This window comes from Empidonax traillii, unplaced genomic scaffold (assembly GCF_003031625.1).
Source record: "Empidonax traillii isolate 1590-97213 ecotype Southwest subspecies unplaced genomic scaffold, ASM303162v1 scaffold155:size2260171, whole genome shotgun sequence".
Taxonomy (NCBI): Eukaryota; Metazoa; Chordata; class Aves; order Passeriformes; family Tyrannidae; genus Empidonax; species Empidonax traillii.
The window spans coordinates 2,145,410-2,166,896 of NW_020955348.1; the positions used below are offsets into that span (position 1 = coordinate 2,145,410).

The following is a 21,487-nucleotide window of genomic DNA, read 5'->3' on the forward strand; positions in this document are numbered from 1 at the left end:
ATATCAAGTTAAATTAGTTTTTAAAGGGTATGTATGAGTAAACAGGAGTTAATCAAGATATACAAAATGCAAGTACACAATCCACTTATGAATGGAACACAAACAGGAGACAAGTAAAGCTTTAATGATCTATAGCATTTCATGTTTCTCCTCCACTTGATTAAGAGCAGAGAAACGCAGTTAGTCACATCCCAAGTGCACTAATTGATAAACTGAAACCTGAGGAGGATGTCCTAATCACCCCTGTTGGTATTGTTCCTTCACTTTCTACAAAGGATGAAAATATTTCTTGGAGAGCATACCTCCTGGTCTTCAGTTTAGAGATGAAGGATATCCAGGCACACATTTCCCCATGATCCCTCTCTTTCTGTCTTGATGTAAACCAGCAAATTATTAATTTATTAACTAACAATTGTTAATTTAATAAAACCAAAACATCTCTAGCAGGAAAGACTGAGCAAACATGACACTTGTGTGATGTCCAGACAACGCTCTGCCTGGTTTAGAATCAGAGGCTTTCAGTTTAAAACAGCCAGGACAGAACCCGTCCCAACAGTAAATAATCTAAATTAAATGAGTTTCCTTCCCACGCAAATCTTTCACATACTCCTGCAAACACTGTCAGCTTTGACTAATTTTACCATTTCTTAATTATTTCATTAGGTAATTCCCAAACAGTTCTTTTAACATGGCTGAAAATATATCTTTCAGTATCAAAAAAATTAAGGATTCTATTTTTACTTTCAGGTCTTACAGCATAAACCATCTTAATGCAACAGCCACACATATCATTTTCCTAAGTCAACATGAATATTATTGACCTTACCAGCAGACAGTTTCTCATTTCAAAACCATAGACTGCCATTAGTAACAACATAATCTAAAAGATAAAGGACATCCATTATACCTTAAACAGACTCTCAAATTCTGATGCATTATTTGTACGGGAAACCAAGATGCTCTTCAGCTGCTATATTTCTTCAAACTTTTATATCCTATATTAAAGGTTTTAAATGTTCTCCTTCTCAAAAAGTGTACTAATTAATCCAGGTTTATAAATGGGTAAAGTTGGGTCTCAAATGTGACTGCAAAGAAATGTGATTCAAGTCAAGTAAAAGGAAGATCGAGCTGAAGTCAGGATCACTTCTACTAGAAGAATCTTCACCATATAATAACATGGCTTTAATTTTCTTGTTTCCGTGTTGCCAAGCTGTATATTTCCTCACACATGTACTTTACTCATAAAACTAAAAATAATACATGTAATAAACACGGAAAGAAGCAAACATGAGAAGTTTGTGGTAATAATCAAGTTATTTATACTGAAAGCATTTTGTTTTATTATTACACAACCTAAACCATGCTGCCCCACCTCTTTTTTTTTTTTTTTTTTTTTTTGCTGCCTGTCTCTGTGCTCCTTCCTGACCCCAGACTGTTCTGGGATGGAGAATGCTGGGCTTGAACAAGTGGCCCCAGGGCTGCAGTGCCACCAGTCTGCTCTGGCTGCTGACACACAGCTCCTGGGGGCACCCACAGGCAACTTTTTTCTCCTTCCCCACCCCCATCTTGCTCCTTCCCTGCTCTCCCAAGCCCCACACATCACTGACAGTTTTTAAGTTGGCCGAGTTGTCTCATGAAAGCTCAGTTTAACACCCCTTTAAACCAAAGTGTTGTGCTCTTATGTTCTTGCCATCAACCATCTGGTTTCTTTCTCTTGCTTCATTTTTCATCTGATCACTCTGAGCAGAAAATTTTTAGGTAGTTTTGGGTTTTTTTTACCATAATAGGCACACAAAACATTATTGACAATAAAATGGAGACTATATGACCATATAATGTTACTGATCACATGATAGTGACTGTGTCTGCAGGTGCTATCACACTTAATAGTGGCACCATAGTTTTAGATTGGTTTAAGCTGCTAATGAAATGATAGCTAAGGAGATCTCTATTACATCTAACAGACACAGGCACTTGGCAGAACCCTCTAAGCATAAAAAGTGCAGACTTAAACCAGCAAAATCTCCAGAAATCAAATTTATTCTTGCTACATCATAACAGAGAGAAAAATACGTTCACCTCTGAAGCGAGACCAGTGATTGTGGGAGAAAGATCAGCTGAGTTAAACTAGGCTGACTATAAAATACAACATGTGATGAGGAAAAGGATAAGAAAGAAAAACTGCTTTGATTCGAAATATTTTTGGGGACAGTAAAATCTAAAAGCCATATTAAGACCATTAACAATATGGTCTTTCTCTAAGGCACCAGTGCATATTTTTTTTAAATAAAAGAAACACATTTCTCACTCAAAACTGGAGTCAGCAAATGGTAATACTTTGGTGAAAGCCAGGAAAGATATAAGCCAAAGGAATTGACGCAATACTGATTTTATGTACTTTCTTTGATCTTTTCTTTCGACTTTGAAAGTGAAAGAACTAAGAAAAAGAGTAACTGAATTTACATAGAGACTTCATAACCAGCTTATTTCACAGCTGATGAAGAAAGCATCACTAATTCCATACACTTCACACAGGCCAGCACATTAGCACTCAGAGAATAAAACCGAATGAAACCAGAACACAGAAAAAACAGACTGAAGCGATACTGCACTACAAAAGGTAGCTTGTACATCAGCAATCAAATTGTTACTATGACACAAAAACTGTAGAAGTATTTTTCCTTCCCTGCATTTCACAGATGGTGGCACAAAAGTAGTGAAATTTTGTAGTGACTCCCATCACAAGACAGACAAAATAACAGCCACAGATAAATATCTGTCAAGACAGCAATTGAAAGGTATAATCTTTCAACTTGTCAGTGTTCATGTATAGAAAGAAAAAAAAAAAAAGGAGGGATAGAACAGGAAAAGCATACAAATAGCCTAGGATTTGTACACTTGATTCTTGTTCTTAAAGAGTAAAGAAGGTTGCCTGAAGCTTTTCACTGCTTGTATAAATCGGGAAAGTTTGCATGCTGCCACTATAAAGAAATTTCAGCACTTAATTTTCCTTCTGTCCTGCAAAAAAATTACTTTGCTCTGGAATAAATTTGAATAAATCTGAATACAAATATGATTGTTGGAGGTCTTTGGGAAAAAAAACCAAAACAAAACAAAAAAACAACTAAACCCACAATGAAAAAAAAATACTTTTTTTAGGCAAAAAAAGAAAAAAAAAAGGAATTTTGATGATAGCCTGAATCAGAAAAGACTTCCCAAACAGAGACGGTATCAGAAGAGACAAGGAAAAACATCGGTGTACTCAGGCAATTGCATTCTCCATCTGCAACATAACCCTTGTAAAATATCAACTGGAAAAAAAAGCTTTTGATTTTCCAAATAAAAAACCCTGCTGTGCCGTGTTTTGAACAGAGAATGGATACCTGCATTCCTGTCTCCTGAGAAGGATGAGTGATGCCTCGATACACAGCCTTTAAATACACCGGTGCTTTACAGCACAAACGTGCTGTAGGTGAAGGGAGAATTGCCACATATGAATAGACATTAGTTTGCTGACTTTATGCCTCCAGAAACAATAAAATTTCAGAATTTAAATGTTGCCAAGGTAGTGCAGTGACTGCGTGCACCTACAGACCTTTGAGGTCTGCTGCATGCAAAACAGAACACGAGGAGCACTGAGCCCTGTGGGGGACAGGGTGACATCTCCTCAGTGACACGTAGTGGCTCTGTTCAGAATGTCAGCAGTGTTGAACGCTGCACCAGCCTTTCCTTACCACAGCACGTGTGCAGGACTGACATGCTACAGAAAAGGAAGGAAGAGGGCAAGAAATAGGTGGGGAAAAAAAAATATAAAAGAAAATTAACAAATTAAAGCAGTCCCGAACTCCTTCCCAACAGAAGAAAAACAATTCAGTTGTTTGATGCAGTGGACAGATGCCAGACCAAAACAGGAGCAAGTGTTTTATCTTTCCAGAAGAAGAAATCAGACACAGCAGTATTACCAAGCAGGAAAAGATCAAAATTGGAGAAATACGATTTAAAATAGAGATGCTGTGGTACTGTTTATGTAGAGCCAGAATGGCTCCACATCCAGAATGGGGAAGATGACCTGTGAAGGGTCCTGGAAAAATCTTCACAGATTCTTGGTGCATATCCAAGTTCTCTGCTACAAGGACTTTATTAACAAGTGAACAGTGTATCAACAAAGTCCCAGGAACTGAGAATTTCATAACAGGTGGAAGGATCACCTGTTCACATACAGCCAAAGGCCAGACAGAAGGCTCGGTGGACCCACCAGCCAATCTGAGATGACAGGTCCTGCATTTCTGCTGCATGTCCTAAAGCAGAGAGAACCTGCTGCACCTATTAGTTTCTAACTAGTATACAGCATTTCTGTCAGGTTTTGTTCTTTTAAGGCAGTAAATTTGAAGAAATTATTTAAAAATTATTACTGTGTGAGACCTTAATAATACCACTTCAATGGCTGATTGAGCTGATTAAATCAATTTTATGTGCAATAACTAACCAACAGCTCTCCAAACAATCTGCAGAAATCAGTTAAGGTAGCTTTTGATGCAAGAGTACACAGACTTGGTGGAAGGGCGGGTTGAATCTTGGCAGCACAGCTAATAAATGTAATTATAATGATAAAAGCTCACAAATGGCTTCATTCTACACTGTCACTCACAGCACAACCTGCTATCGCTCACTCCTGCTGCACACAATGACCTTTGTCATGCTTGAGAAAACAGCTTCCCACTGTGATTTGACTCTTACTGAGTGGCCAGATGGGGCAGTTTTGCTTCATTATTTGTGTCTGTGAAGTGGAAATGCCAACAGAAAGATTCATTACTGTCAAGATCATCTCTGCAAAGCTCCCTTGATTTATTAGGGCATAAACTGCTGTACTGGCTGTAATGAGACATAAATGTTCTGTAAAGCCTGTGAACTCAAGAAGGAAATACATTGCCATCAAGAGGCTATGGGCCTAATTTATTAACAGCTTCTGCCACTACTATCACAGAAAATCATACAAGCAGCACAGACTGCAGCAGCTGCAGGAAAAAATGTAAGAGATCAGCCAGTGACATGTTTACATAAAAGAATTTCTTCCATTTTTTTCTGAAATTTATACAGTGCAGACAGGCAAAATACAGTGGGATTGATAATTACAATAAAATATTAGCACCTCTTCGATTCTATTTAATTAGTGCTGAGATTATGATACAGACTTATAAATCACAGGGTAAGAAAAATTAAAACTCAAGTTGTCTTGAAGGGAGACAATTCCCTGTCCAATTTTGGAAGATTCTAGGCTGTTTAAAGCCCTACATTTTGTTAGGCAGTCCAGATTCTCTTACATTTTTATTTGTATCGTGGATCTTGCCGACTTTTGTAATTAGCACAGTACAACACTCCTAAAACATTACAGCTACTTATGACAACAAACAAGTGTCAAAGAAACACTAGAATTGCTTATTTGTGTCTGCCATCAAGGGGACACATTATTTGAACAGAATACATCAGCTACTTAATCCACACTGAGAGCGTGTAAAGAGCACTCCAGCAACATAGGAATAATTTAATTTTCCATTGACAAGGGGCTTCTAACACAGGCACAAAGAGCCAGCAGGGCTCCAGTTCTGCCAGCTCTGTTTGCAGCTTTGGTTGCTGGTATTCAAAATGGTTCAGTGGTGGTAAGGTGCTTAAATTTACAGTGACCTCACTAGGGGTGCTGCTTCTGGGACTGTCCCTGAGGGACCTGATGTCCAGGTTGCTGGATAACTACTAAAAAGGCACAGATTTCTCTTGGCAAGTAAGTGCTGCAGCCAGGACCATGAGGGCAGTTGCATCAAACTGCAAGATCTCACAGATTGCTCCAGTGCAAGATCTCTCCCGGGCATGACAAACTTTCACAGTCCAGGCCTTTGGATTCTGTGTTTCCATCAGCCAGAGAGGCATCGTGTAGTTTAAGATAAAAAGGCAACCAATGAAACAAAGAACAGCCAAAAGAAAACCCAACAACAATAACAAAAATCAAAATAACATAAACCAAAACAACAAAAAGACCCGCAAAGTTTGCACAGCACAACTTAAAACTTAGTCCAAATCTGTACGTATACTTGAGTCTCTTTTACACATTCAGAAAGCATGTAATAAGTTATGTTTATATTCAATCAACACAGAGGATAAATGTAAACATCTATCTATAAAATTACAGTGTTTTTCAAAAGGTCCTTCTAAAATCTCACTAATTTTTTTGTGCACCTCTTCCAGAATTTAGAGACGTACGTTCCCAGCATAAAACAGTTTTTAAAAATTTCTTTTCAGAACAGTGTTTCAGAAAACTTATTGCAAGAAGCCAGGCCATGAAAGAAACTTCCCTAGTGGGAAACATATCACAATCTGAGCAGTACTGCACAGGTGATTAAACCCACAGAGCCCACAGAGCAAATATCAGCAGAATTAATTGAGCAAAATAAAAGCACAAAGATATCTGCTTATGATGGCACAGTAATCTTATCTATGCTTCTAATTTCATAATCCAGTCTCACTCAGAGGGCAAGTACACTTTGTACTGACACAGCTCCTCTGAGCAGCTCTGGATCGTGTAGATATTGTAGTGCTGTTAGCACTTAATTAAATATTAATGTGGGAATGAGCACCAGGTTCTTTTGCCACTCAACAACCCATTAATAAGTCACTTTGGAGAACGGAGGAAAAGATGCATGTTTTGTTGAGCCAGTTTCTTTTGGAAAGGTTAAATCTGTACATAAGAAGAAAAGACAAAGTTCTTTAGTAGTGTTTGTAACATACCTATATGGCTTGCTCTATATTACTATTCCCTTATGGCTATTAAATGTTCCAACATTTAAAAAGAAGCAAATCAAACCATAACTAAACCATTCATTCACCTATTTCTCACTAAATGAAGGAAAGTTATCTAGATTCTTTTCTCCAAGTCTGTACGTTATTTCACAGTTTATTATCTGTTTAAATGTGTATCCTATAAAAAAGTGACATTAATATAAAAAAATACAAAACATATTAACACTGAATTCTGAAATAGTTATCAAAATTCCTTCTGACTCAACTTTCTGTTTATTTTTAATGATTTTATAGAGAATATGCCTTTTTAAATGCTTTTTCACTGCTACATTGCATCATATATATTTCTTGGACAGACAATATGGCATTAACAGTTCAGTACAAAATTACCACATCGCCTTATAAGTGAAAATAAATAGTTTGGTTCCAAAATTTAAAAATGTCCTTAATAAAGTCTCTTCCCCACAATTTATTAATAATCTATAAAGTTTTCAACTGAATTTTACGCTGAAGTTCAGCCCTATTTCAGGGTCATGGCTTCCCAGAGGGTGCCACAATGAGCATTTCACTTGAGAGAAACCAAAGATTACCCATGCCCCTTGCAGCAAAAAAAGAAACAATTACCATGAAACTCCATACATTATAGTCAACTGCTCTCCTCCCAAGAATATTCTGGAGTACTGTGCACCTGTATAATTAGAGGTGGAGGAGTCACTGTACAAACCTTGCACAGAATTTATATAGAAAGGGCCAATAATATTATTCTTATGTGAAGGGCAGTCTTAACCTTGCCAGGATGCGAAGTCCATCTGCCATTTTCCTCCTCCTGTCTCCACAAAAACACAGTTCAAGTAAGACCACCTTCCACCATTGACATCTACCAGGAAAAACCTCTCAGAAATAAAACAAAAACCAGTAAAATGAAACTTGAAAAATTCATGGCAGATGGCAACACTACCATCGCTTAAAGCTGAACTCAAGATCTACCCCCGTCCCTTGGCAAAAACAGCTGTGTTTTTTCACACAGTGTGGGCACTTTCCTGCTGGATTCCTTTCCTTTTCCTGAGAGTCCCTGGTGGTTTATATCATGTGCAGCCCCTGTCCAGCCCTACTAAGCAGAGAGCCTTAAAGATAACATTTAGGAGTTATGAAAGTGAGCCTTTGGCACAGAAGAGCATATCTAAAAGTTGGTGTGGCACAATACTTATCAGACAGTTCCCTAGATGGATTGAGGAGTCTGACAGAGGGATTCAGGGAAGGAATTGTCTAATTTCCTTAAAGGCTCAGTATTTGTCAACTGAGAAGTATGTTCTGACTGGTTGTCAGTGATTAATGGCTGTCATCTCTTTGCCCTGGAGAAGAGATACCATGAGCTGCTTTTGTGAAGGCTGTGAAGTGGCAGGGGGGTAAGAAGACATTCCCTACATCCTTGCTGCTATGCCACCAAAAATGGCCTGACCTCGGTCTAGCCATGTCTACTAACTTGGGGAAGGATTTTATTATGAAACAAACTCTTATTTTGAGAATTTTGAAAAAAATGCAAGCAGAGCACAACAGTCAAAGACATCATTTTGAGTTTCACCTTTGAATACAACTGAATATTGTATATAACACTGTTAAAACTATAAGGAAAGCCCCACCAATTATACTCATCGAATGCCTTGCTAGTTGTCACTCTTGCTGCACACAAATTCAGAGCCAAGTGCATTTTTCTGTCTGAAATTGCACAAATGTGATGTACCACAAAGGCATCCTCAGATGTCTGGCTCATCACTAGTTTCCATACGTGGCCTTTTAAGGAGAATTTAGGTCAGCCTAAATAAAACAGTTTGCTTCAAAATGGGGTGCCATATGTCAAAATGTACTTAGTCAGCCAGTACAATTTTTAGCCAAAAATTCAGTATTATCAGATATGGTGCTAAACCCTCTGTACTCACAGTTTTCTCATGCTATTTGTGTACACATTTGAATATTTTGCACAAATTTGGTTCTGGTTGCTTAAATGAATCAAAATATTTTAAAAAATTACCATGACCGTTATTAGAATTATACTATCATTGCTGTTAAAATCATTAGTAAGCAATACTGCTAAGCTTCCACTGTGGACTAAGTTCTGTCACCCTTCTAAAAAAAATTCTTAACAGTTCCATTTGCTTTATAAGTACTGTGGGTACTACTTATCATGAAATTCATGATAAGTCAGGGAGACAGCCTCTCCTTTTGACAGGACTGCACTGAATAACACACAAGACAGTGCCATAAACTTCCTCCAGCAAAGAAAAGGAAAACTAATTTCACAAGGCAGCTAACAGGATCTTTTGCCTTGGCAAATATTCTCTCCTGTGTAAGAGACAGAGAAGAAAATTTGTATTGATCTTTTTAAGTAGAGCTATTTTCTAAAGACATTCTTCTAGGAGAGCTGAAACACAGAGTATTGTTCTATTGATCAAATCTCAGACAGTGTGTGCTGCCCACGTGCCAGACTTCCAGGGACAGCACAGTTGAGAGCACAGATTTTCTGGTAAATAAAGCAAGGTACACCCAGCTAGGATACTGGATGTCCCGAATAAAGACCCAGTGGAGACAGAAACAACATCCTAAAACCACCCTCAACTCCCCTGATGCTCTGAAGAGAGATTTTGAGATCCTCACGAATCCCTGCCACACAATGGCAGGATACTGTCCCTGGCTGTGTTCCCAACATGGCACAGAACAAAGGCAAACTAGCACTGACATGACAGCACAAGAACAGAGGTATTGGGAGAATGAGGGGAAAAGAACTTAGCCATAGTAAAAACCCAGATTAATTTCTGAGTTGTAGGCTGTTTATGCCTTTCCAATACAGTATAAACCATAGGATCAGACTCAAATTCTACACTAGAAAACAACAGGAATCTCAGACTATCCCTACTCTCTAGCCACGTTCTGTGGTCTCTGTTCAAAACTGCCAGCACTACGACAACAAAAATGTTATACTGATGGTGCTCCCTCAAACTGGTGAATCGAGGAGGGACTTTTTTTCAACTGTAAGTGAAAAGAAATAGACGGACAGAAAGATAATCTAACCAGAGTAATTTTTGCACAGAGGATGAAATTCGTCTCCCATGAATTTTCTGTGCCTGTAAAACTTGATAGCGTGAATATTTTACAAAAACTCACCCCCTAAATGTGATGCAAACTTAGCCAAAGCAAATGTTTACAGTTTTCACCCATCCCTACCACAGATGTTTCAGTATTTAGACAAAACTCTCATTTTATGGGAAATTCAACGTTTTCTGTTTCACAGTAAGAGCAAACCCAATAAATGTATACTGAGTAAATTTCACTCTTGGAGATTAAATTAATAGAGTAGACAAACTGCTGAGGAATTTTTCCCTTAATTTTCAAAATTAATTTTTATACTTAGGAAACATTCTTCATGGTTATATTAGTATCTTGTATGATAAATCAACTAAAAAGTACAGAAAGAGACCATACCTGACACTACCTCAGACATTTTTAAGAACCTAAAGAATTCTTCCTCATCAGAGGTTGAAATACTGAATGTATAGATGCAAAATAATGTATAAATGTAAAATACATTTGATAAAATATTCTTGGAAAAACTGCTGTATTCTAAAATTCCATCATATTTTATTCTTGCCAAGAGGAATGCCCAGGAACTTGCCTAGCAGATATGTCTGCTGTCTCCATTCATGCAAACTTCCAAATTTTCATTTAGGCATCTTGACAACAGAGAGCAGTCTTCTTTCCAAGGGTGTTTGTGGCAACGTTTCTCCTCAAAAAAGGATAGTTTGTTTCCACTTATTTTAAAAATAGGTGATGTGAACATAAAAATGTTACTAGAAGTTGCTGAGTATTTCCAGATCCTATTGAAGCATAAGAGATAAGGAACTGGACAGTACAATGAGAGAGAACCAATTTTCCACAAAAACAAACCCTGAATGGCTTCTGTCTTGAATTGTCCAGGCTCTGTAGGTGTTCTGTTTTATGAACCTCAATATACCATACATTTCAAAATGCTTTGTAAGTATTTACAGCTGCTCCTATTTTCATAATAACATGCTGAACAGCAGCCATTGGCATATACACTTTACTACTACAATGGATTTTTAAAGCTTTCTTCAATAACAAGTCCCAGAGGATTCAAAATCCTACATGTTTCTTCAAGATATGAATGTCTAATGACATAAGATGGCAGAATAAAGACTTCTGTCTTCTAACAATGCACTAAACTCAGCCTCAGTGTTAAAATCCAGCAAAAGGCTTTCAAGAACTCGTAAGGGGAAATCTCTGTGACTGAACTGAAATCTTAACAGAAGTCAGTGCACAATGTTATCCACAGCAAGAGAACATATTTATTCAGATGTGCAAATCTCATTCTGTCAGCTCTGCACAGGGACAATTATGGCAGGGGCAGTAGGGAGGATTATGGGATGATGGCATTTAGAACCTCACAGAAAAGAATAGGTTTTTATCGGTTTTGCAGCAGATGTCTGCACATGGGAACAGAACACAAAAGTTAAGTCTACAGAGACTGCCATGTTTTGCAGAAGTCTCAGAATGCAGTTAATGCTGTTATGCCAGTTTAGAAAAGTAGGTATAAATATAGGGAGATAAACAAACAGTGTGCTCTAAATGGGTATTCTATAAAATGCAGAACCACTAACAAAGTTACAGAGTCAACCACTCCGAAAGAATCAGCAGACCCACAACAGAGTTCTAAAGATGGGATTGTTTGGATAACTTGTTTAGTTCTTAATTCAGTAAAGGGCTTTAATGTATGCCTGAATCCATTGCTTTGGTTACAGAGATGTAATAATTCACATACGTAAGTGCTTCACTGAAATGAATACTAAGCTAGACATATATGAGCCCCTGCATGGAATGAATCTCTTGTACTGTCTTGATATATGTGCATTCATTGTGGAATTGTTCTATAGCCAGACACCACAAAGGATAACAGAGGTACCCTGGGAAAACGGTATATATGAATAATAATTTCATATAAACAACGTCTGTTATACTTCCAAACCAGCAGAATTTGGCCTCTCAGAGTAAAATGAGCAAGAAATACCATTCACTATATGTAATGGGATGCCAGCAAGAGAATACTATACCAAACATTTAACTTCCTCCCTTTGTAACATTCCCTTTCCAAACATCTCTTGAGATTCGATATTTAAACATGCAATTTACCAACCTTCTCAACTTAATGTAAATATCCAGCACAAGTTAAAGTCTCGGCGTGTAACGAAACAACACACTATGGCTTATTTTAATTCAGTGAGAGTTATACAAAATAGAAGTATATGAAGATTTCATTAAAGGAAAAGTGATACAGGAATGAACCAAGAATGGATCATACAAACAAGGTAGAAATATAATTCAGAACTCAGATGAAAATTTTTGAAAACAGTTGGATTTTGTGCTGGTCTATAGTTTTCCAATGTACTTGCCAATTGCTTACAGGCTGTGGAACTGCCAGACCTCACCAGAACTAGCAATGGATCTGACCTAGTGGTTAGGAAAAGATGCAATAACCCATTTTCCTCTTAAGTCTCACAACTGTATTGTCTCCTCTGCTTGTACTTCTGCATGGAACTGAAGCCAATCTTGGAAGTCATAAAAAAATCTTTACTGCTATTAATGCTTCTTCACTACATAATACTGTGTTTGATTCACCTTACACTAAATAAATAATTAGAAACTCAAAATTTTATTGCAGGATATTCTAAAAGCTATATCAGGCCTAAAACACCATAAGGTCAGCTTTTTAAAGCTGCTAATCCAAAATAATTGATTGGAAGATTATATTACCTCTTTATTGTCAAATACAACCAAATGGGTTTCACATATGCAGCTATGGTCACCTTTCTGTGGGTGACTCACAATTGACAATACACATTCCTGATATTTTAGAGAGACTGTAGAGAGTTACCTAAAACAGAACAGCTCTGACAGCCTTCAACATCTCTTTTCTGTTTGTTGTGTCTAAGATGCATACACTATAAAGAGAAGTAATTAAAAACAAGCAGTCTGAACTGAATCTTGGCTTTTAGTATAATTGGAGCATTGCTCAGTTTAAACCACACAACCTAAAATACAGTTTTTATCGTGCTGTTGAAGAACTTCAAGAAATAAATGATCTCACCGTTTCCTCAAGCAGATGACATAATTCTTCACATAAAACACTACCTCAAGAACAGGCATTGTCCACGGAACAAAATAGGCATATCTGTGCAATTACTATGCCTATTTTAACCATCTTGCTTCTGGCATAATGACTTCACAAAAATAGAGTTTTTGAAAATTAGGACCTCACAGCATGTAAAATATCAGGTGAGGCGTTTTTTATATATACTAATTTTTCTTGAATTAGTAAACAGAATCCATAATATAACAGCTTCTTATGATATTTGCTTATAACATTTTGGTCTCTCTTGTTAACAATGGCTGTCAGCCACATATTTCAGTGATAAGGAGTATTACGACATGCAAATAGTGACTTGTAGTCATCTAGGGACATTTTATGGACACATAGTTTATCTTAAATTTTGGAACTCTATCTACATACTACATAAAAATTAACTCCTTTTTTTTTTTACAAGGAAAAGGAATTATTTTTGTGTTACTGATACTCATGAGTTCCAAAGAGTGCTTTGGACAATCTATTTCAGATTTTGGATTATTCTCCATTTTCACTGCCTGCTGTTTATAAGGTATTATGTGTGACCCATCACTAATTTACTTCTGTATCTATTTCTGATCATATGACAAATGTTAGCATGGTAATGGCACATTGGATATGCATTTACATTGTGTATAAATTATCATTCCATATAAAATTCCTCAAACATCAGAAAGCATTAGCCACCTTATGATTCTAGCCAACCACAGGACTCTGTACACAAGAGGCAGTAATCCTTCCTCTGGCAATCCACATATACCTGAGGATAATATTTAATTCACCTTATCTTCACAAAAAACATCTCCCCATCTTTTGATTTTAAGCGCTGGAGAAAAAGTTTCCCCCTGGCAAACTAAATTGAAATTGGACTAGAAAAGAGGTCTTAATAACTTTGGGTGTCACATTGAAGAATACAAGTAAAAATACTATTACTACTAGTAGACAGTATTATGATACTTTAGACCAAAAAAACATTCACTGAAACAGGAACCTACCAGCCTAATCTTCTCTTTAAAAGGGAGAAGTAATAATGCATAATAAAACCTTTTTAAAATCTTTTTTCCAAAAAAAAAAATAATTGCAGATGGGGCAGGAAACTAGGACTACAGGATTTCTGAGAGGATTTTTTTCTCTTCTCTTTATCCCAAAATCAAAAACTTCTGTTTGATCTCATACCCCCTCTTTCATCATACTACAGGGGTGCATAAAAAGATAAGTAATTAAAGTAAGTTATGCCATGGTTTGAAAGGCCTATAAAGTGTCTGGAGCACCTTTTGTTCTTGACATAACCAGTAATAAAGCATAGTGTTTGTGGAGCAGTAATAACATCCACCTCTAAAGTACAGCGCTCTTTTCAGAAAAAAAAAAAATCAATTTAATAACATCCAGACAACATTGCACAAGAGACATTCAATTTGCTGTACTAATGTTCTGTGTTGCCAACATCAGCAGGTTCCTCAGCTACTGACTTGGTTAAAAATGTGTAAAAAGGTTTGAAACCTTTTGGACAGTAGACACAAAGAAGATGATTTGCCACCAATGCAAGGCCACAGCACCGCCACTCATTCTCTTGTAGCCTGTTTTCAGCATCTATTGATTTCTTTAGGATAGTTTTCAGATAAAGGAACTGAAAACATGTCATGTTTTCACCTTTCTTTGTTAAAAGAGAGTAAGGAAAGCATTCTTTCCTGTCCCATAGCAGGATCTAAATGTTTGGGCAATTTTACATATGCCCAAAGCTCAGACTTCCATTTCATATACAGCAGTCAAAACCAGTAGATTTTTTTACAACTAAATAAACTGACTAAATGGATTTCTAGTTGGAAAAAAAAAAAAAAAAAGCAGAGCTATTAAAGATAAATATTTATTTTGTAGATCTCTAATATAAATGGACAGATTGAAATTAAGAGCTTTAGTGACCAGGTGACCAATTCTTACCAGCAATGACCAAGTATTTTCTTAAATACTTAAGAATGCCATATATTGTTAAATGTACTATAACTATTGATCCTGTATGCATGACAGTCCCACATAACTAAGGAGTTACCAACCGATTATTACTGTCTGCAAATATAATATACTATTATGAAATCAAATCTAAATCCGGCAAATTTTTAGGTGCTGCCCTCTGGATTCAATTATAATTTTAAGTATTGTATATAGATACAGAGACCTGCCAGACTGTGAAATTTTTCCAGTGAAGCAGATGTAAGATCAGGTATAAACACTTAAAAGTCATGGAACTATTTCTATTGTAATTTCAAAAGTTCCATTCAGACTCAGGCAGCATTAGCTGTTAGGTCTTTCTATATCACAATCATTTAGCAGTTGGAATAAAGATGTTATTGCAGTTACACTTTATATTCACACTAGTTGAAACTTTAGAAGTGATAGAAACCACCTTAAATCTCTACCTTGTTGTAATAGTTCATAAGGATAAAGAAAATATTTCTGTGCCACACAAAATTAATTCTACCCAGAAGCCTCAGATAATGGAACACAGACAGATGAAGTTCTATTCCCTGTTACTTGCCCAGAAAGTGAAAGGCTGCAGAATATCTAACAAGGTAACTGAATATGGAGGTATTTTTATCCCAGATTTTCTCTAGCTGGATTTGTTTCTAGAAAGTGAAGAAATTTTAGGTGGGGTTTTGGTTTCCATTTGACTTAACTACGTAGTGAGGGATTAGTGCTTCTGGTTTTGCATATATCTACCATAACATATAGCTATTCCAGAGAATTATGAAAGCAAATGCTTCTCAGACTCAGAGACAAACCAAAGGGGGAGGGATATAGTTCAACTGATTAAATTATTCTATTGCTTTCTTTTCCAGATTTTGCATTTGGTACAATATCATGAAGCAAAGAGCTCTCAGGCCCAGGGAGCAGAACGTCTATTTCTGGATGATGTAAGTCATAAAAGGTCAGAAAGTTGACATCTTCCTTGACCACCTAAATGCTGCATCAACCCATATGAAACAGGAATGCTAGAAGACTGTATCCAAACTGAAATACGTACTTATTTCCCCTTGATCTCAGTGTGATTTCAGACTCTGCTCTGAATCATGGTTATGGAAAAAATGATTTTGGGCTTCCCCAAAACAGCGAGTAGACAGGCTTTGTAGAGGTACAGAACTTGAGAGTCACACAAAAACAGTGGGGAAACAGAGGAGAGAAAAAAACCTGCAATATGCGGAGGCACTGGGTCTTTTTAGCCCAGTGGAGAAACAGGATCATAAGAAAATAAGATTCATGAAGTTGTTGTGAGTCAATAGGGGTTTAAAGTGTTTCCTGATACATTTATACAACTGGATTTACTGTATTATTTTCCTTTGCAATATTACAACATACTGAGAAGAGTCTTGCTATATGTAAAATGTCAAAATATGTAAAATAATATTTACGTAGACACTTTCTCTTCAAAGTTGACTAATTTTCAATTAGCGACTAAAATGGTTTTCAACTGAGAACATGACAGAGCTTGAAGCTTTGGAATATCTCTGATCTCACTATAATTTATTTTTTTTATGTGCTACAGCATTTCAGCAACAATTGCAAGATTAATCTTCCTTGAACTTTCCACTAGCTACTTGCTGGAATTTTCCAACAGGGAGGAACTAGGACTGTGTTATTTAAGAAAAGAAATTAGTGGTACTACTTTCTGGGACCAAACGTGAGGGGTAATCTTGTCCTGTAGTCAAGTCTATCTGTCTGCCTGCGTCCCCCCTTCATGTCTTTTCATCCTTTTAAATTAGAATAAGGTACTTAATGAAATATCGAAGGTATTTTGCTTGTTTCTAGTACTACATTTGGATATAATAGCAGAAGAAATAATATAGAGTAAAAGCACGACTCTGTTACAACTGAGCTCAAAAAAGATTTTTTGAGACTTAAAAGGCTTTCTCCTGAAAAAGGACCTTAAAAAATAAAACTATTGCAACTATATTTCAGCTATAATTGTAAACAAACACTTTCTTGTACTATTCTTTTTAAATATTTATTTCTGCTACATGTAAAAAATCTGGGCTTTTATATGTCAGTGTAGATGTCTTTACTCTTGCAGATTATTGTTCTCTTTCTGGTATTTCATGTGACAGAGTTGCCATGAATGAATTACACGAGTTTACTGAATCTAAGTTTCGTGAATGAGAAAAATTATGTAAACAACACAAACTCATCTATAATGTGTGAGCATCAGCTCCTTAAGGAAATAAACATTACCAACTTAGAGACTTGGCCATGTAAATAAAATATAGTATGTTATAAAAACAGCTTCTACTAGATTTACATTTTAAGTAGCAGAAGATATTAGGAAAACATGGAGAAATGGGTTTTTTTGCTGAGGGAGATAGAGACTCATTAAAAAAAATCAGTAAAATGAAAGCATTTCTTCTTTCAAGGAAACAGTCCAAAAGATAATTTTAAATAGTTTTTTGATGGTAATAAGTCTCTAGCTCATACACAAAATCAAGCTGATTTCACCCCCAAAAACCCAATTGACTCATTTAAGCTACTCTGGTGATTTAACAGGATGATATTATTCCTTTTAAAAATCATTGCAACAAAATTTTTATTTAATGCCTTATCAGAAGGAAGATGATTTTTAATCAATTTTCAGGTAGAATACATCTACAATACTATGTAATAAAATGCTCCTATCCCTGTTTACATAGTTGGGAATTTTTTGTTTGTTTGTTTTTAATATTATCTTTTACAGAGATATAAATGGTTTGGGAAAAGGAAGAAAATATGAATTGATATTTCCATCCTGAAAGTTTATTTCACTCTTCATTTTTAAAGATTGTCATCAACAAACTAGTAAAGCCTTCAGAGTTATATGAAGAATTTCTTCCTTTCTATAAGAGAAGATGCTTCTGTTGCAACTAATGATAACATACCTAATATTATCCAACATTAGATAATTTATAACTGGAACTGGTACTTTGCTGACAGGGTAATTGAGGTAAACAGAAACTTAATAACTTACCTCAAGTAGGAGCTATTACCTTTTCCATCACTGTCCACCCCAGTATCAAAATGAAGGAAAAATATAAATTATAAGAAAGATGAAAAGGCAATACATTGATTATTAGAGAACAAAAAAATGTGACTAAAAAAACCTGTTAAGCAGTTCAAAGGTGTGACTTATAAATACAAAAAAAATGCTTTGGAGAGAATAACGATGGTGTAATGCAAAAGCAGTGAACGTGAAGTGCACAGGATACATAATTTTTAGACACACTGAAATTGCCAATATGTAGGAATATGTAGGCCATTGCATTTTGAGTCTTTCTTTCTAGAACAACAAATCCTATAAAAACATTGAAAGCTCTAATGCATTAAAGCACACATATGGAAATCTTTTACATTTTCCATACAGAAACATTTCAGGCTGAAGAGACGACAAAGTGATTTGATTTTTTTTTCCCCTGCATATTTTCTAATACACAACTTAGAAGGCTGTATTAATACATTAAATATTTTTATAGAGCCATGTAGAATATTGCACATGAACTAAAAGCTGCTCCCTAAACACCATGTCCTTGCTAAACAAGGTAGGATTCTTCCCGCTAGGCCTTTGCAGAAATATTCCCCAAGGGAAACCTGTCCTGCTGCTTATTGCAACAGCTGTGCTGAGTATTGTTATCTCAGATATAGCCATGGATTTGCACATGAAAGATATACAACACATGGTTTTCTGAAAATAACTCAGCTGACTGTTTCAGAGAATTCCTTCCTTACTGATTTCTTATGATAGAGAGGAGTCTCCCCATGGTCTCTTCTTAAGAGAGGAACCAACTTCATCTTATAAGAAAATGCAACACATCAGAGGCACATCCTACTGAGAGATTCTGTGAATCTCCTTAGACATCAGTGTTTGATAGATAAAGCAAAATGTTCTCATGGAACATTTGAGGACTTAACAACTTTGATTAGACAGTATCCCACTGAATAAGAGCAGAAGGACTGGCCTTAAGACTTTAACTTTTAAGCCCCCCTCCCAGTGGGACAACACTGTGTTTTCATAAAACAGCTAACAGTCACACAATCATAAATAAAACTGGAAAAGAGATAAAGTTGTTAGGATCGAGAAGGTGCCAGAAATACTGATTGCAATTCCAAAGATGCTTTAGATTTAGTCATATTGCTCATATGCTCTATTTAATTTGTTTAAATTTTATTTCTTTACATTTGTATATTGCTTAATGAAAATTCTTCATACATCACTTGATCATGGAAATCCTGAACCACTACAAGATTTAACTGACTAAAGTATTAAGAGTAAATTCTGAAGCCTGTAGCTGAAATTCTCAGACCATTTCAATATGGATAAAAGTGTGTGCAAACATCTAGAAATTACTCAAAAAAGAAAGATGAAAAATTTTTGTTTGCTGTTTATAAACATTTCTGATCTGAACATGCAGCTATTAAAACAGTAATTTCACAATCAGGTTATAGTTGACTTGTTTCATTCTCTGAATGAAAACATTCAGAAATAAGTATGAATACAAAGAAGGATTTAAGAAATCTATGTGGACTAAATTGCTATCAGCATTTCTACGAACATCAATTCACACAAAAAGTATTACAGGTCTCCTCAGAAAATGCAGAAATACCAAGGTATCCTTGCATTCTTTCAAAGATAACATTTTTCCTGGCACATCCTGATAAAATCACAAAAAAAAAAAAAAAAAAGAAAGAACTTTCTCCTTTTAGAGAGTAAAGTTACATAAGAGGAACTAGCAAAGTATCTGAAGAGCAAAATAGATCTTCAGATTGCAATTAGTCAGTACTCTACATTCTCTGAATAAAAACCTCTTACCCAACAGAAAACAGAAAGGTTGCACGTAATTTTTACTCCACAAAATGACAGTAATTAGCATAACATTTTTAGAAGACCAGTAAAAAGAAGTCACCAATTTCCCATTTTCTCTTGCTCATTAATTGCTAATAGATGAGGTTTAGTTCAGGTACACAAGAGAAGAGAGAACAGAAAACAAACAGAACTTTATAAAAGAGAAGCAGAGTTAAAAGCTACAATTAAAACTACTGCGGGTTTTTTTTGTTTTTGTTTTTTTTTTTTCAACAAAATACAGAACCTTCATGTAGCACACTGAGATTAATTGATTACTTGCTCAAATTGAACTTCAAGGAGTTGGTTGTTGCACGTAACATGGCAGGTATCTCAAATTACGAAAGCTTCCTAAAATAGTTCAAAAACTTGGTTTAGCAGAAGATAAAGTGTAGGAGGAAATTATTTCACATACAGATACAAGGCCTACTAGAACTTCTTCATCGAAAAGGGTGTTTCTGCACTACTGCAAAATTTCCACATCTTATATAACAAGGAAAGTTAGTTCTGGGCAAATTTCTTTATACAGACCAACAGAAGCAAATAAATTTTTTATAAAATCTTACCAATTGCCGGCTCTATGCCTCCCTCAGACAAATAAATTAAAAATATGGAGTACTACATCTGCTCTTTCTCTAGTCAGTCACTGTCCACAGTACCTACCTATCTTTAGTTTGAAAAAGTACTGCATTATTAATGTGTATTTTGGGAGAAAGGAGAAAATTTTCTTGTTTAATGATGTCTCACAGGGGAAGGATTACATAATGCTCAAAAACGTACTCTAGAGAGAAATAGTGCCTAAATATCTTATGAACCCAAGTTCATTACTACAGTAAAAGGCCATCTCTATCCTCCAGCAATATCATATAAACATCATTTTTGTCATTAGTGAAACATCCACTTATCCAAAATCATTTTTAGATTGTTAGAAATGACTTTTGTCATTGTTAGAAATTGACTTTTCAATAGACACGCTCTTTATATCGGATAGGAAGTGTCAGGTTTTCCATTGAATAAAGGTGATAACATACTTACTTTTCTGTCTGGCCAATTATATTTTGCAAATATTGTATCATAGGTGTCCACAGCCCCATCAGTGATCAACATTATGGCTTGGCTGCAAATGCTTCCTTGTCCTGTGTGATTGAACTGTGAAAGGAAACAATCGTGAGGTACAGCACATTCCTGTTAAATGAAGATAGATGGGATCACACTGAATAAACATGTATTTTGTGAAATCCCTAGTATTATAAGTAGTAGATGAAATTATTCAGGCTGAAAACAGTTTATCATAGACATTATGTTCTTACTGAATTGAAAAATAAGAAACATACACGAATACATCACTTCCCCAAATTGAAACTGTATTCCCCTGTTTTAGGTAGATAATAAGTACTGATGCATCTATATGGGGTTTGACTTAAATGTCGTTTTAAAAGAACGAGTTAAAAAAGAAGTAATAAATGAGTGATGATTTTTCTGCAAAGTAAAGAGGATACACAATTCGTAGAGAGACATTTGACTACTCATATGGCATTCAGAGTCACTCAGGATTCCATTCTACACGTTATTTTCCATAAAATATTTATTTGGGAGAACCAAGTTCTTATTTATATATTTTGAGATTCTCCCTCTACTCAAAAGTAATATATATA

General features: G+C 35.8%; 1 protein-coding gene across 1 annotated transcript in view; it reads right to left on the reverse strand.

Annotated features, from left to right (window-relative positions):
• CACNA2D3 (calcium voltage-gated channel auxiliary subunit alpha2delta 3) overlaps positions 1 to 21,487 on the reverse strand; it is a 247,363-nt gene that overhangs the window by 166,067 nt on the left and 59,809 nt on the right. Inside the window, exon 8 of the mRNA XM_027884815.1 lies at positions 20,868 to 20,981. Coding sequence (XP_027740616.1) covers positions 20,868 to 20,981 — 114 coding nt within the window. The remainder of the gene's footprint in view (positions 1 to 20,867; positions 20,982 to 21,487) is intronic.